This window comes from Trichoplusia ni, chromosome 4 (genome assembly GCF_003590095.1).
Source record: "Trichoplusia ni isolate ovarian cell line Hi5 chromosome 4, tn1, whole genome shotgun sequence".
NCBI classification, from domain to species: domain Eukaryota; kingdom Metazoa; phylum Arthropoda; class Insecta; order Lepidoptera; family Noctuidae; genus Trichoplusia; species Trichoplusia ni.
The window spans coordinates 1101533-1118836 of NC_039481.1; the positions used below are offsets into that span (position 1 = coordinate 1101533).

At 38.0% G+C, this 17304-nt stretch overlaps 2 protein-coding genes across 3 annotated transcripts; one reads left to right on the forward strand and one right to left on the reverse strand.

Annotated features, from left to right (window-relative positions):
- Positions 1-181: 181 nt before the first annotated feature.
- LOC113492461 (translation initiation factor IF-2, mitochondrial) lies at positions 182-8700 on the forward strand. The gene is made up of 15 exons (XM_026869910.1): positions 182-574; positions 712-853; positions 1253-1370; positions 1583-1746; positions 1903-2083; positions 2368-2544; positions 2941-2990; positions 4121-4335; positions 4752-4830; positions 4982-5107; positions 5715-5940; positions 6471-6592; positions 7076-7259; positions 7689-7829; positions 8505-8700. Exons 1-15 carry the CDS (start codon positions 549-551, stop codon positions 8672-8674), a joined length of 2121 nt encoding a protein of 706 aa, XP_026725711.1. The 5' UTR covers positions 182-548; the 3' UTR covers positions 8675-8700.
- A 197-nt stretch (positions 8701-8897) lies between these two features.
- On the reverse strand, positions 8898-17109 carry LOC113492463 (WD repeat-containing protein 20). Of its 2 annotated transcripts, none has more exons than XM_026869912.1 (3): positions 16391-17109; positions 15468-15683; positions 8898-14069 (listed from the first exon to the last, which is right to left on the reverse strand). In XM_026869912.1, the coding sequence occupies exons 1-3, from the start codon at positions 16670-16672 to the stop codon at positions 12738-12740; spliced, it is 1830 nt and encodes a 609-aa protein (XP_026725713.1). In that variant the 5' UTR covers positions 16673-17109; the 3' UTR covers positions 8898-12737. The 2 variants fall into 2 exon arrangements, with proteins under 2 accessions (XP_026725713.1, XP_026725714.1); XM_026869913.1 differs by having other exon boundaries at positions 15468-15650; positions 16391-17105.
- Positions 17110-17304: the final 195 nt, after the last annotated feature.

Consider the following 17304-nt stretch of genomic DNA (forward strand, 5'->3'; position numbering starts at 1 on the left):
ATTGTTAAAGAGTCTCTTCTAACAAATCAGCAGACTCTACAAAACAGAAAAAAGTGAGCAGTACAGATGGTTGTGACAATTCTTTATTGATTTTGAGACAGATGTGACAAATAAAATGTTTTAATTAATATTTATTACCTCTATTCTTTAACATCCTTACAAACAAAAAAAAATCACTTTTTCTTTTGTGATTTAACTCAACTTTAATCCGACAAACTTAAACCGGTTACGTAATTTCAGATGATAGGCAGTAAGCGAAACGCAACTTAATCAGGTCATCAGTCTGACTGACTTATGTCAAAGTAGTCGAACCATGAATAGGTTATGTTATGTTCTGTAATATTTCCTAGTTACTTAGTGTATAATTTATCCATGTTAGCGTCCTTTAAAAGGAGTGTAGTTAGAACATTGCACCCGTAGAGACCTAAGGGCTAAATTAAACGTACTACTTAATAACCTTGACATCTTATGACATAACCTTAATCATAGCCCTTTACCGCTTAATTTATTATTTTATGACTTAAATTCCGTTTATTATTTTTAGAAGCATGTACAAAAGTATTCTGTTAACACGGTAAGTGCATATTTGGAGATAAACATTGGACCTTATTTATTTAAAACTATGACTACAGATAGCTCTTAGAGAATAAATTGAAATGTTATTATTTCTTTAATAAAAATCTTTATAGTTATTGACACTTGGGTTTTCAGGTTACCAATAAAGTTTATAAGAAACGAATTTTTATCCCAAGTGTGTGGAATCAAGAAGGTTCCTCATAATAATCAGCAATGGGCCAGACAGTTATCCATATCGTACATTTGTTGCAAGAAAAGGAGATCACCTGAGGAAAAGGTTGGTTAAAATCTTCGTAATATATTCAATATACTAGATTTTGTTCGAATTCGGACTGGCCTGTTGGTTTAGTGGTTAGTGACCCTGACTGCTATACCGGAGGTCGTGGGTTCGATTCCCACCCAGGATAAATGTTTGTGTGATGAGCACGATCATTTGTTCGGTGTCTGGGTTTAATTTATCTATATTATGTATGTATTTAGAAGTATATAAGTATGTTTATCAGTTGTCTAGTACTCATAACACAAGCTCTGCTTAATTTGAGACTAGATGGCGTTGTGTGAACGCTGTCCAATATTATATTATATATAATTAAACACATAAATACCATGAAAACCTTATTAAGGTATTTTCAGAAATGGTTCGTAAGATTCTACTAGTGACTTTTTTTATATACAGGAAGCTGAAAGCCATGGAAGATCATCAATCAGGTACTCACCAAAGAGTGCTGAGGTGGTTGGCATATGGCGCAATATGACAGTACAAGAAATAGCACAAGTACTTAACAAAGACACAGGTAAACATTTCACTATGTGAATTACATTAAACAGAAATATACCTTAAAGTTCTCTAAGTAATTGTATTCAGTTCAAAAAACCCATAATAAATAATAAAAAAATCAAAGTAGTTTCTATGTAGAACCATAACACACTGTTCAACAAAATTTATTGAACAAACAGTAATTCAGAACCAAAAATGTGGAAATAAAAAAAAACCTTTTTTTTTCAGAACATGTATTCAAGGCTTTAGAGTTTGCTGATAAGAACTCTGAGGTGGAATACAAGGAGAACACAGTGATACACAACCCTCAGATCATCAGGGATGTTGTCAAAATATCTGGTTGTAGGTTCAAGATTGTGCCAAGACCTGATCAGGAGTTGGAAACGGAGGAGGTGGGTTTAGTTTTATTGTTTGTAATAAGTTTCTGTTTTGCACTTCCAAGTATATCAGAAGTGACTCTTTACCCTGGAATATTATTACTTCTACTTGGTGAATTTTAAATCTTTGACATTAATATCGTGTTTAGTGAAATATTTCTTATTTTTAAGAATAAAGATGCAGTGCCGGCGCCGCCTGCTCCGCCCGAGGCCCTCAAACCGCGGCCGCCGGTTGTCTGTGTGATGGGTCACGTGGACCACGGGAAGACAACCCTACTGGACGCTTTGCGAGACACTTCGGTGGTTGATCAAGAGTTCGGCGGGATTACACAGCATATTGGCGCTTTTGAAGGTAATTTAGAACTCTCTGATTGTTGAAGATCTTGGCTGTAAAAAAGCTGAATGTTTTCCTAAAATTTTAAATATACAAATTTCACATTCAATTTTGCTGCCTGACTGCAATTAAAATTCCTTAAACCGTAACAACAGAATCCTATTTCTAATGGAAGTTAGCAGTGCTTGGAATGGACATAAATTAGTTGTGTGAATGTTTTGATTTTTCTGTAAGAAATCGTCAGTTTTTGATATTCGTCATATAAATGACAGCTCTTAACAAACCAACCAATCCTCGTACAGTGCAACTAGCATCAGGTGACAAAGTAACATTCTTGGACACGCCGGGCCACGCGGCCTTTACGTCCATGCGCTCCCGCGGCGCGCACGCGACTGACATCGTGGTGCTGGTGGTGGCCGCCGACGACGGCGTCATGGAACAGACCGTTGAGTCCATACGGATGGCGAGGGAGGCTAACGGTTAGTACACACAAACATACATAGACTCGCTTAAGAGTTGTCGCACACGGGCCACAGGCCATTTGGGGAAAAACGCCGACACCGGTATATTTAGTTTACTTTTTATGCATTTTGTATAGAAAAGTGAGCAACTTGTATCTTGTGTTGACACTCAGCTTCAACTGTGTGGTAGCGGCGTTTTATAGTTGTGGCCGGTGGCCCGTGCTGGAGTCCTTATACGTACACAATATACTTGAGCACGTACTTATCATAAAAAAAATACAAAAGCGAAATCGATACACGCATTCGCTCCCAAGTACCGTTTGGACAAACTAAAACAAAAAAAAAGGGTTTTGGCTCAGTTTATTTCAGGAAAAAAAAAATATTGCTTAAAAATTTTTTGATTGTTTGTTGCAGTTCCAATATTGGTGGCGATCAACAAAATCGACAAGCCAGGTGTGAACATTGTAGGTATGCCAATATTTTATATTTATGTTCTCACAGATTACAAAGCAGAGTGCTTTAATATGTATCAGTCAATCAATTCAGCCACTCGAAGTTTATGTGTTATACACAATGTACCAATAAAACATTCAACAACTTAACGACTGACAAATGAATTGGTTTTAATAAAAATAAGAGTCGAGTTCAATTATTTTCTGATCAGATGACACCAAAGTAGTAAATTAGTCAAATAATGATGATGATACAATAACTACATGACTCTGTAAACAAACATCCGAATAAGGAGAATTATTGACATCATCGTAATAAAAAAAATCCTTATCGAGTTAATTATGTAGTCATTGTAAGGTCGCCGACTCATAAGAAAACCCAGTTACACGTGTTTGAGTTTTATAGAATGAGTGGGAGGGAATGAATAAGAAGACACACTCGGATCAGATTCGATTTTTGTTTCAATCGAATTGAGATCAGTTCACACTTTGGAACTCGACACTAGCGCTAATACGTTCAGTGGCAAGAGTTGGAACTGTTCTCGATTGAGAAATAAAATCGAAATCGAGATTTGTCCAGTCGATTTGAACTGTCAAAGCATCGAAATGAAAAAAATAGACACATGACTTAGTTAGAAGAAGAAGCTTTTATGGCAATCGGCTGTGCTTATTTTTATTTGTTTTCAACCCTTATAGCTAATGATGCTCATAACACTGGATCTCTTCTCGATTTGGTTTTAGTCAATGGTCCGTTTTCAAAATAAAAACAGATCAAACTATCTTCCAGAAAGGAACAGTACAGTAGTGCAAAATAGTTGCACCAACGGCTTCGAAAAAAAACCGAACTGATGAATATAGCGCAATTTTGGTTATTAGGTCACATCTGCCCTGAACTGAACCTCTTCTGGTTTACATGCATGGTATTTTCATGGTTCCCGATGATACCATACTAACTTTCGACCATGAATTAAATTTGTTGATGGTATTCTCGTATTTATTACTCGAGATAACAGAAAGAACACGTCAACTAACTAATCGTCGTGAACTAATCGTCATCCACCCAAAGGCTCATACTAGTATAACCCCAACACAACCTCATTCATCTTCTTTATATTCCACAACTACACCCAAATCCATTACAGGAACGTACGATGCGAGCGTTATCAACGCACGGCATCATCTGCGAAGCTGTCGGCGGTGACGTGCAAGCGATACCGGTGTCGGCGCTCAAGAAGACGAACCTGGACACTCTGGTAGAGGCCCTCACTCTTCAGGCGCAGCTCATGGACCTGAAGGCCGACCCTGGAGGGTATGTGGAGGGAGTCGTCATTGAAGCCCAAATGGATGCCAGGACCGGGTAAGATTACTTCGTTCGTTTTGTTCGTCCTACTAATGTTATAAACGCGAAAGTTTGTTTGTATGGATGTTTGTTCCTCTTTCATGTAAAAACCACTAAACGGATTTAGATGAAACTTGGTTGGTACACGGATAGTTTAAAATCAGGATTCATTATAGTTGGGGAAAAGTCAGGATAGTTTTCACTTTACTGATTTTATATTCCCGTGATCGTTCTCTATTTGTAGTGGACGGGACCGTGAGCAGCTGCTAGTCATTTTATAAAATAGACTCCCTGGAAAACTTATTCAAACACGCTAAACAATGTACACTTTAATTCGATGTGAATAGAATTCACATTCAAGTGTCGTAAAAAATGCTGTCCGCTGCGTATTTTAAAGCTCCTTCTTTTATTTATCATTTTTCCCTTTGTTATAGAAAACAAGCAACAGTATTAGTGCAACGCGGTACATTAAGACGTGGGAGTATAATCGTCGCTGGAAACGGTTGGGCAAAAGTAAGCTTTATAACTAATATAATTAACTTCCAAAACTGAACCCTAAGGCTTTTAACTTACAGTACATTTTTACATGTAAGTTCGAGAAATATTGCCTGTGCTTTTGAAATTCAACCTTAGTACGTAAAAGTTACGGTATGTTTTTGTGTAGGTCCGAGTGCTAAATTCAGCGGAAGGCCGACTGGTGCAAGAAGCGCCCCCGTCGACGCCTGTCTCTGTGTTAGGATGGAGAGAGTTGCCATCGGCTGGAGATCAGGTTCTAGAAGTCAGTTCAGAGGTAAGTGTTATTTTATTATATTTTTAAGGAAGTATGGAATGAACCTCACCAGTATAACTCCAAGTGCAATACAAAGTATAATTTCGTTAGTCTTTGTTGACTGTTGAATCGTATTGACGTTGGTCGTTTAGTTTATGATAGGATGGAAAGGTTTAACATTCCTGAGGACAGATATAACCTCATCAGCCACGTAGCATATTTTCTGTAGTCGATTATGTGACTTTATTCGCCTTTTCCTGTCACCTGGATAGGTGACTCCAAATGAAAAGGAAGCTTCTGTGTAATATAGATGAAGCAGAAAAATATAATGATTGGTGATTACATATAACTCTTTTTGGTGTTATTTACACATTTCTGACAGTCATTACTAGTAGTCAGATTTCAAACTTGCCGACCATTCTGCCTAAGGAGTATCGTGATGTCCATGTAATTTGGCTGTTGCTCTTTGTAAAACACTGGTCCATCTGCATCCGGTTAAATTAAAAACCGACCACAACAAAGTCGGCCGCAACTAGAAAGATGATGATGATGATTTATTTAATTACTATTTATGTACACACAAGCTTATATAGGACACAAGATTCAAAAAGATGATGTTATCGTATAGAAACGTGCCAACGAGGTGATGCGCTACCGCAGCAGCCAGCGCATGCGCGACAAGCAGGTGTCAGACCTGAGCGCCATCAGCCGGGCGCAGGCCGCGCACCGCGCCGCCTACCGCGCGCGCCTGGCCCGCAAGCGCGCGCTCGGCCGCTACAAGCTGCGCCCCGACGGGCCGCGAGAGAAGATGCTGCAGCGCGACACGCATCCCACGCTCAGCGTGCTCGTTAAAGGTGCGTACATCAACCACAATTGACCTATCAGATTGTAGAATTGAAAAGACAGAAGTAGTAATTGATACTCTTACTAGATAGGTAGATAGAAGTTTTCAAAACCCTTGACAAGAACTCGCTTAAAAACTCTAAGTGATTAATCATCTCTAGCAGAAAAAGAACTTGAAAATCGGATTCCCATATCTCATTTTCCTACCACTAATTTTATCATCAAATTAAGCCAGTAACTCACAAATAACAAATAATCTTTAGTAGAAAAAGACTGAGAAATAGTAATGCTCAGAGAACGCTTTATATTCCATTTCAGTGCACTTTCTTTTGAGTTCTCACAAAACTGTATTGGCAGACATTAGTTTATTCGTGCCCACTTTTAACTCCCACAACTTAAGGATGTCTCGACCAATCGAATTAAACATGATTAAGATCACACGCACATGTGAATTATATGCAAATGTTCTCAGATATGTTTATTGAGTAAAAACATTCAAAACCCGTGCCCTTTTAAATGTTACACATGATATTGTCCTCAGGCGATGTGGACGGGTCAGTTGAGGCTATCCTGGACATCCTGGAGACTTACGACGAGCACGAGCGCGTCAGACTCGACCTCGTGCACTTCGGAGTGGGCGCCGTCACGCCTAACGACTTAGAGGTAACAGAACATAAATACTTAACACTTCTTCCTATACCTACTAATATTATAAACGCGAAAGTTAGGATGTATGGATGTTTGTTCTCTCTTCCACGCAAAAACAGCTGAACGGATTTAGACGAAACCAGGATTAGCATATAGGTTTATATCCCGATTTTGTTTTCCCGTGAAACCATTTCGGGTAACAGATAGTGTGCCATAAACCCATGAGTTTCAGTACATTAGTGACTGGTATCTTTCCAAGAGTCATAGTGAACGTAACGCCAAAGTAATTCAAAGAACAATCCATTTGACTACATTTTGGTCTACTCAAAAATGACTAGAATACCGTCGAAGCAAACTGGAAAAAAATTACTTAGTTTTGCGATCCAGGAGTGTTATAAACAATTTTGTACCGTCTGTACTATTTAGTACAGACGGTACAAAATTGTTTATATTGGAATACATATTGAAAACTTACTGATATCAAAAACATTATTTCAGATAGCAGAAATGTTTAAAGCTGTGATATACGCGTTCAACGTGGACTGTCCAACGCCGCTCCTTCTAGACGCTAAGAAAAAGAACATACCCATTAAGACGCACAACATTATATACCGACTGGTCGACGACGTCAAGGAAGAGATCAGCGCTAGAATCCCAAAGAGGCTGGAAGAGGAATATATAGGTATGTAAAACTATATTTCGGAAATAGTTGTACGAATAGCGACTCTAGCTTAATGCAATAAAGTTTAATTTAGTTTGCATGAGCACGAAATGTTAAGATTACCTAATCATGGGACTTTCGTGTGATTCTCTGGCCCCTGCCTTGATCCCGACGGCTTGTATAAGTGTATTTAGGACCACATAACCTATTTGTATTGCCTGGCTACGTGAAAGACGGCAAGACTTCATAGTGTGACTTTAATCTTACTGTCATTTCTGAAGCAGACATACTATTCCCGACCAGAAGCAAGACACTGGTTTTCTACTCCCTATTCCTTTACATTCATATACTCACTTCTTTAGCTACTTAAAAAAGGTAAACAACCTTAATATGTCTTTTAGCCTACAAAGTTAGGACAACATATTATTATATTACCATTTCGTTCTACAGGTGAAGCAAACGTACTACAACAGTTTATTGTAACGGAGAACAAGAAGAAGGTCCCAGTAGCGGGCTGCAGGTGCGTCAAGGGAAGTCTATCGAGGAACGCGCTTTACAGAGTGATTCGGGGACAAGAAGTAGTATTCGAAGGTTAGTTTCTAGTAGTTTCTACTGTTATTATAGCGACGGATACTTTAAAAAGTTAGTGTCTAAACTATGAGTTTTTATCGCTGTGGGAATGAGACGACGCTATGACCAGTTAGCGAACTAAAGGAAAAATTGATTATAAAAATTGTTTGTTTGACTATACCTATGGAATCAGTCTTTGAACTCTTGAGATGATTGCCTTTTTTTGATTTTTTTTTCTCATTGCTCGTTAACAATAGTGCACCACCTACCTCTGTACATACTGATAATTTTCCTGTCCATCCAAAGGTTGTCTGGAAGATATCGCTTTTAGCGATAAGACCGCCATTGTACCCTAACATTGTATGTATTAAGAATCACTGCTGTAATTCCATGGTGTACAATAAAGAATATTCTAATCTAATCTCGTTGTGTACTTTGATGTACAATAATGAAAGCACTCCTAAACTTTAAAGTAGTTTATCACTGTAAAATTTTATTGTTCAGATAAAGGCAAAAGCACTTGTGTAGTGTTTAAAAAAAAACAGTCATCATAACACAACGGTATCAAATTCTACTCAATCTTGCGAAAAGTAAAGCGAAATATGTACAAAAAGTATCAAAAAAATACTACTAACGAACGTGGTACAATCATGTTTTTAGACAACTGAATCTTATTCCACATTTCGCTTCCTCCAGGTAAACTAGCATCAATGAAGCATCTGAAGGACGAGGTCCCCACAATAAAACGTGACATGGAGTGCGGCCTGCGCTTCGAGGAGGCTTTCGCCGTCCAGCCGGGAGACACCGTCGTGTGCTACAAGATGGTGGACGCCAGCGACACCACCGCCTGGGACCCTGGCTTTTGATCATACTAGTAAAATTATTAAGTAGATTATTTGTGTTTTATTTGGAAGTCGGAACAACTGGTACCTCACCTCAAGAAAACTACAGTATGGAAAGTTGACTTAAAAAGTTATTTCTTTAAATCTTTATTTAGTAGATGCAAATTAGTGTTTTTGTTTTCTGATAGAAAAACTGGTACCTGTACATCATTCGCGTACAAAGAGGTATAAATAAAAATGCATGACATATAAAGAGAATCCTCTATTTAAATATTAACTTGATAGGCTTGTAATTCGTGTCTCACTATTATTGAACAAAGAACTCCAATAAATTAATAATAATTAAACATCATATAATTGTGTGTCGGTCATTTGACAGCGGGACCAATGTTAATTACACCGCGTTACACATATCACGATTTCTGTATGAAGCTTTGTTGAAAAGGGAATGCGTGCTAATTGTGATTTACATAATAAATATATTTCATTGTTGGAAATATGAGGTATTTACAGTAAATTCATGTGGATATGTAGAAATGGAGCAAAACATTAGAAAATGACACTCTGCTGTTGAATACTGGAGTAGAAAATTACTAGAGAAATATTATATAGATTCTGTATTTATTTAATGCATTTTTTGAGGGTTGTTTGTATTTAACAAAATTTCGGTTAAAATAAATAAGGTAAGAGCTTATAATAAAGCAGAGTAAATAACATTAGTCCCGCAAATACAAAACTGAGAATTCAACATGTTTTGAACACAAATAATGAATCTCAATAGATTTAAAAACATTATAGCCAGAAACCTTTCCATCATTATTTTAGAGGTATTATTGTAGGTATGCCTCGCGTATAGCAACATTGACCATGTCTTTTTAATTCAATTAGGAAAATTGGCCTTACATTACGCGAGGCAAAAAGTGCAATAGAAATTCCAAAAAGTTCCATATATAGTGTACAATGCATCATTGAAATAAAATATAAATACAGTATTAATCCGGCGCTGTTTTGACTGCATGCGAGGTGTATATTTTGCTAATAATTTACATTAAACATCAATCTCTTAAGTTTTCCACTTATAACCAGTCTCGTTAATTTCACTAATAAATTATAGGAATTATACACCATTTAAACCGAGTATCACACGAAATTAAATGCAATAACACTGGCTTATGTTGGCAACATTATAATATTGCAAGGCACCGAAGCCTTCTCATTAAAGCATCTTCAAATAACTTGTTTATTCATCGCAAACTGTCAAAACAGCACAACAATCATTGTTCAAAGGCTAAAATTATAACTATGAGCACAACCTATTATTAAGTATGAAATTAAAACTTACAAATGGCTCATTCTAACAGACAGAGTAGCTGCTTGCCTGGCAAAGTGACTGGTAGCGTTCACAGGAACGAGTTCGCATTCCGAATAAAAACATTCATGTATTTATTTATAAATTATGGTAAAAATTGATACGAAGTATTTATGATCATCTTAGAGGCTAAGTGCGCGTCGTGGTATCACATGTTTCCATAGTTTTTCTTACAAAAGAATACTTGAACACTGTCTCAAAACATCTATACATAAACAGGTCAAAGTACTCAAAACGTATCATTTGACTTAATGGCTCATTAGCGGCCCTACTTATGGACAGCAGTTGTAATTATGTCATTATGATGCAAAATCACGGCGCGCACGAGCGCAAAACTGATTCTATGACCAACATTGGCCAAAATATAATTAACACGTTCACAAATCGGCCATGTTGGCCAACTGGGTCCAAGTAGGTCTGATTCCATTCACCACTGTCTTTATTACAAACTTATTAAAATTAACTGATATACGTAAAAAGGCAAGTTTGATTGCAGCCAGATACAAACAGTAAGTAACACTTATAAGGCCACGAAAATGAAAATATTTCTTTATAATACAGTCGAAAATGACACTTTAACATTGGAACATGCATAACAGCTATTCTTAAACGTTATTTTAAATAAACTGTTATTAACGGTGCCACAAATAACGTCGTATCGTTTATAAACTTGATTTTTAGAATTAAAATAAAAACGTTATACGCTATACACATAAATAATAGTGACTATAAAATTTAATTGTAACAAATAATTTAGGCGAATATAATAGACTTTAGTTATTTCGTTACTAAGCTATTGCATTGCTGTAACAGTTCTTATACCGTTATTTATTTTTTTGCTATTTATTTACTTGCAATTAGCATGGACAAGTGTGAAGAGCTAAATTTAAATTAGGAATATTATTTGAAGCGCGGATTTGGACTGAGGAAACGTGGAATCAGGCTTGCAATTTGCCACTTATTTAAATATATTGTAAAAATTTAATTGCTTTGTGTATCCTCAAAACAAAAGTATTTTTTTTATGAAATCGTTGAGTTGAAATCGTTTTTTTTTTTTTATCATATTATGGATTTCCTTTTTAAATTTAACTTGATTAATCGAAGCATGTATCCATAAACCCAAACCCGCGCCCTTGTTTGCAAGTTATCTAACGAGAGCAAAATTATAGAACCAAACATTGATCTATGATGAAATAATTTCACTAAGCTACACACTAACAACTAATTCCTAAATAATTAACAACTTATAAGAGTCTCACAATATTAAAAAAAAATAGTTAAACGATTAAACTCTGCAAGTCTTACAGACGCGTCAATCGATGCAACAACATTTAAATCGATAAAAAAAATCGTAATAAATAGCTTTAATGTGAAAGCGCACGAGTGCGTTCTTTGCGTATATGAAGCGATCAGATCGCTTAACCTACCAACTATATTTACACAAGTGAGCCGAGAAAAAAATCGTTTTCCTTAATTACAATATACATTTCTCTATACATAGTTACGAATCTCATATCTATTGTTATCTAAACTGTTTTATTTTCATCGTATATTCATTATAACACTAAAAATGCTCAGTGGAACCCCACCACGACTGGAACTTTCCTGTATCCATGACTTAGTTAAGAACAGAACGCCGATGCCCAGATTAAACTATTCTATTTATCATTGAAAACATTTCGATAGAACTATCAATGTAATATTAACAATATTTAAGTCTGTATCTATTCACTATCAAGTAGGTACTATAATTATTAGGACAGATCGTCAAACTATACGGGAGTATCACAATTCACAATTTAGTAACAGATTCGTGTGTAGTGTAGCACACGAGAGCAGAGGTCCAACACTTATCAATACAAAACCTCAGCAATGATCTGCCTAAAGTCACATCTAGAAAAAATGCAATAGAGATGGCTTAGTGAAGGTACCTAACTGTTTTGATTGCCCGTTTCCCGCGTGCAGTAATTAGAAAACACCCTCAAAAATATGGGATCTATTCTCCGATACGGTATTCTAGCACCTCTTACAACCATTTGCTGCCATACAAGACAAAAGGCGCCTGAGTCTACGGTGCCTAGACCCCGAGATATGAACACCAGAACATTTAAGCTACGTTTCAACTCCCAGATTCGCGTAGAAATAAAGTGTCGTAACCAGAAAGAGACACTTACAAAATTAGTGCAAACATTTCAAAAGTTTTCTAAGCCTAGTCTAATAATCTTTGGCTGCGATCCGGGAATACATAAACATACACTGAGTTGGCATACACAGGAGAGCTCCAGGACACGACATAACACTCACACGCATTCCCAACAATGTGTCTAACATGGAATAATAGCACGCGAACACCACTCAACACAAACTTTAACTAACAATCAGCATTACCGCTGCATACAACCGGGAGTATTTTAAAACAACGAAACTTTAACATCTTGGTCTATTCTAAATATGTTTGCCGCCGATATTGTAGCCAGCATTATAAAATAACAGTAATTTAACTACATAACGATTCCAATAACAATTTACAACCTAAATGCGATATTTTGAAAACATGAAATTAGAGCTAGCTATGGCGCCCAAAGTATTAGTTAGATCGGATTGCTTTAGTCTTGACAAAGGACGTAAAGAACTTTTGTCACAAATGAGGAGTTAGGGGCGAGTCCAACGATTTGGAATAGACTAAGATGGTGGGTGTTCGCAGCGGTGGGGCGAGGCCTAGTCCACGAGGTCGATGCGGTCGAAGCGGCGAGCGGGGCGCGCGTCGCCGTTGTGCGCGCGCGCGGGCCGCGCCCACGTGTTGACGCCGCCGTCCGCGCACGCCGTCACGAAGTACTCGGCGCGGAACAGCAGCGCCGTCAGCCGCTCGTGCGCCACCTTCTTGCACACCAGCGGCTCCAGCACCGGGCACTCGTCGAAGCGCGGACACGACGGCGTGCCGATCAGCTTCAGAGGGTCGTACGAGTCGTTCGACTGCGCGCCCGCGGACTTCCCTCTCAACGCCACACTATTCGACGCCGAAGACTTTTGCTCCGCTGGTTTTGATGTTAAACTAAAGTTTCTACGATGCTCAGACCGACGCTCGCCGAAAGAAAACCCAGCCAGCCTTTGCGTCAGGGAGTTTACTCCGAGTGAACCCGAAGTTTCCTCTTTCGCCTTTCCCACACTAATGTTGAGTGTTGAGACGTTGTTCACTTTCGTTTTAGTTTGTTTAGCGCCGGACGGTTCGCCCGCCGCGTTCGTCGCGCTCAACTCGGCGTGCTTATGTCCTATTTTATTTGTTTTAGCACCTTTCGGCGCTGGCACTTTCATACCGGGTACTCCGTTAGGAGAAAACGTTTGACTATTAGGGGAGAGGTGTGCCGAGGCCCGCGCTCTGACGGGCGGCTTCAACACGTCCTCGGTGAGATCCCACAAGCACAGTTGCGTGTCCTGCGATACACTGCCTAACCTATAACACTGCACGCTTTCACTTTTCTGTCTGTCGTCTTCGACGCCTTCTTCGCTTTCGGGTTCGCTAAAACTGACGACGTAGGGGTCGAATGCGACGACGGAGACCCACGACCTGTGGCCCTGCCCTCGCGCGACGACTCGCCTTTCGTTGAACGACCACACAGTAACAAGGTCATCTTCTCCGCCAACAACGACATACTTGCCGTCTGGGGACCAGCAGACACAGAGAAACCCACCAAAGTAGGATCGAGCTCTGCCGATGAGTTCCATCGTGTCGTAATGGAATACTCGAAGGAAACCATCTTGGGAGACTACAGCTAAATTGGTTCCGCAGGGGGAAAAGGCGAATTCGTTTATACAGCTGCCTTCTGCGCCTATGACCCACCTGTAGAGCGGGTTGCGGGTGGACTTGGTCCGGCACGTGTGGATGGAGTAGCCGTCGCCCTGCTTGAACAGCTGGTAGTGCGGCGCCGTGGTCCCGCACGTCAGCTCCTCGTTGTACACGTACAGTTGGCCGGACGCGTGCGCCGTTATGAACAGGTTGCTAGAGCCTGGCACCCATTTTATACACGTCACTCTTGTTTTGTCGATCAGTCTCTGAAATACACGTTAGCATGATTAATTTCAAGGAACTGATGATCATTGTCCATTGATTGCATAAATAATCACCTATCTAAAATCTAGAAATTTAAGTTAATTAATCTGTTTGCAAAACAACCTTATCATTGATTCAACATTCATTTGATTTAAGCGTAAATTTCCATCGTTTAAGCATGAAGTAGACGCCCTAAAATTCTCTATTTGTAGATATCAAATAAATTTCGTTCATTCTCCCTAACATGAAACACCAGCACAAAGTGTTATCATTTTCTATTTATATTGTTATGTAACAGAACATGTAATGTAATACACAGCGAGGATATGATAACTGGCCAGTGATAATAGAAGCGTAGTAATAAGTAGGTACTTCAAACACAATCAAATATGAAGGCTGAAGGACGAATATAATGAACAAATACTTTCGATTTGATTACATTTTTATTTTATTGGTTTCTGAAATCGGTTACCCGCTTTAAGCATGGTCAACATTGCTCAAACTCTTCCTATATAGGAGGAGACTTGTGCTCAGCAGTGCGATGAATAATGACGGTATTATAACATTATTATACTTTTTCTATTTGGCTGTTACAGAGTACTACCTCGCCTACTTGTTAAGATGACGTTCAGCGCCAAAAGGACATGGAGTATGCAAAAGCGATCCGGTGGCAACAGTAATAGTAACGACAGATATAAGATATAACCATTGGGCGTATTGACGGCTCCGTGAAGTCACAGTTTTCTTAGATCACTATTTTACCTCAGAAAAAAAAGCCGATTTGCGAGTCCGACTCGTGACGGGTATAAACGCATTGAAGAAAAAATAAACTAACAAACAAAAAATTGGTCCGATTTACCACTTAGCGATTTTCTATTTACCCTTGGAATTCAGACCCCTAAAAATATTGTTTTGTTTTTCTCTCAGGACGTGTTTCAGGTTGTTATCAGTATCACTAAGTGTAACACTATATTCAACACAGCAAAGCAAGTCACTCAGGATCTTGAGAGCTACGTCACAAGGCATTTCTGCCTACTACCCTAAGAGATTTGATATTAAGCCTCTTAGGGTAGTAGGCGGAAAAACCAGAATTTTGCTTCATTAATACATGTTAACATAATCTTAGATAATATTATAATATGAGATATTTCGACAATCTAACATTTACAGACAATTTGCAAGTCAACATTACATTGAAATCAAATGGAAGATTACACTTCACAAAATCGAAAACAAAAAAGTAAACATTATCTGATCCTATTCAATCATTTATTAGAAAGGTGAACTTTTAAGTTTTTATAAGAAGCTGAAGCAGAGTGGAGAAGCCTTAACCCAGAAGTAGGACATTAATTAAGCTACTTTAGGGGTAAGGGTCAAAAAATGTAGGAAATGGTACTCACCTCTTCATTGTACAATTTACTTAATTCTTTCTTAATAGGGTCTATGAGTTGTATTTGGCCGGTAGAAAATCCTATAACTAAGGACACACTGTCCGGTGTCATCGTGACTGTGTTGAAGTCGTGACATGTAGGGTTCGTGCCTTTGTACATCTTCTTGTCAACGGGCTTCGTGAGATCTGCTGCCTGCCGAGGAAGTGTGAAATATAATGACATTCCCTGCCAAACACAAGTGTGTTAGATTGTGCTGATTTATAAATATATAAATAATTGTATATTGTATATATGTGCATATTACCAAACAATAATAGCTATGGGTTAGTGTTTCAAAGTATGCTTGAATTACTACTATTTTACCCTCTTATTAACAGAATTAAATATTTTTTGGGATATTATTTATCCCAAAAAATATTTGCATTTCTAAACATTATTCACAGTTGAAGCACTGCACCAGATTCTTATCAGAAATTAAAGCTAGTTAAATAAAATAATTGTAAGCTTTCAAAAAAGTATTCCATACACATGATAAAAAATAATATCAAATATGTAGTTATTTACTTGCATTTGAGATACATGTTAATGAAGATTAAAGTTTATAAAAAAAATTGGATAGTTTATATTTTTTATGAAATTTTACTACACAACACAGCATGTTTTAAATGTTACTAAAATCACAACATTCCACAACTATGACTACAGAATGCATAACTGAATATTTTTTCTTGGATATTCAATATTGCATCAACTAACTACATAACATCAATTTATTTATTTTTTGAGCTAGCTCTGATAAATAACAGTTTAGTACTGATACAATTTAAAAGAAAACTGTACTATTACATACCGAAAGTCAGACAATAAGCTCTAATACAGTACACCAGCAATAGAAATAAAATAAATTTCAAGTAAATAGCAAGTTACTCTACCTTTTTAACACCTCTATACACATAAACATAAAGTTCTTTGCCATGGTTGAAACATATCCTGTCGTCAGAGCCTTGTCCGTCGGAGCCGGGGGCCCCGCTGCCCGGACCCGGCGGCAGGCTGACCAGCGACACGCGGACATGGGAGGACCCAGAACCACTTGTATAACCCACTCGATTAGGCCTCGAATACTCCGACAAAGTCATCAAGCGATATGTCCCCTCCCGCGTCACGAACTGTGTCTTCACGTCGTCCTTCCCTCCAGAGTCTGATTGCACAGCCATGTTATCATATTATCCTGTTATTATACATGGAGTCGGCCGCTAGAGAAGCCCCGATTAGACGTGACACCTCACTTTAAGTATAGACGCGTTTCTAAGCGTTCATACACCATTCCCATTATAGAATGATATACTGCTGTAAGCTCAACTCATCCGTCTCTCGGTTAATAAGCTTTGTAGTGGACGTTTTTGATTACAAAACGTCGAATTAGATAAATTTGTGTATGCAACTAAAAAGTCAGGTGTCAGACAACATGACGGCTTGTTGTTTATGGCTAGATACTTTTTTTTAGGATCGACTGATACACAAAGATCATAATCTATTCAGCCCGAACACCATAGAGAGGAAGTTACAACAAGGTGATTTTGGTTCCTTATTTGGTAGAAATGTAGAATTATGAAAATTTAAGTTCAGTTTACTCTTTGTTACTTGTGTAATTTCATCCAAGTAACAAAAAATGCTGCCCTTTAAAAAAGATAACAATTTCATTGGAACATTAAAGTATATAAGGGATCTGTTTCAATGCATTTGCAGTTGGTTTCTATTCCTGTAATTTTAAGTATCGTGTAATTTCTGATATAATTTTGTGTTAGAAGTATCTACGATAAACCAAGAAGGTTGAATCGTTTTGCAG

Coding starts and splice junctions, on each gene's coding strand:
- LOC113492461 (XM_026869910.1), top strand. CDS start 549: ATGTACAAAAGTATTCTGTTAACACG. Junction 575..711: donor AAAAGTATTCTGTTAACACG/GTAAGTGCATAT, acceptor TTGGGTTTTCAG/GTTACCAATAAAGTTTATAA. Junction 1,747..1,902: donor AGGAGTTGGAAACGGAGGAG/GTGGGTTTAGTT, acceptor CTTATTTTTAAG/AATAAAGATGCAGTGCCGGC.
- LOC113492463 (XM_026869912.1), bottom strand. CDS start 16,672: ATGGCTGTGCAATCAGACTCTGGAGGGAAGGACGACGTGAAGACACAG. Junction 15,684..16,390: donor TGTATAGAGGTGTTAAAAAG/GTAGAGTAACTT, acceptor TGTGTTTGGCAG/GGAATGTCATTATATTTCAC. Junction 14,070..15,467: donor GTAAATTGTACAATGAAGAG/GTGAGTACCATT, acceptor CGTGTATTTCAG/AGACTGATCGACAAAACAAG.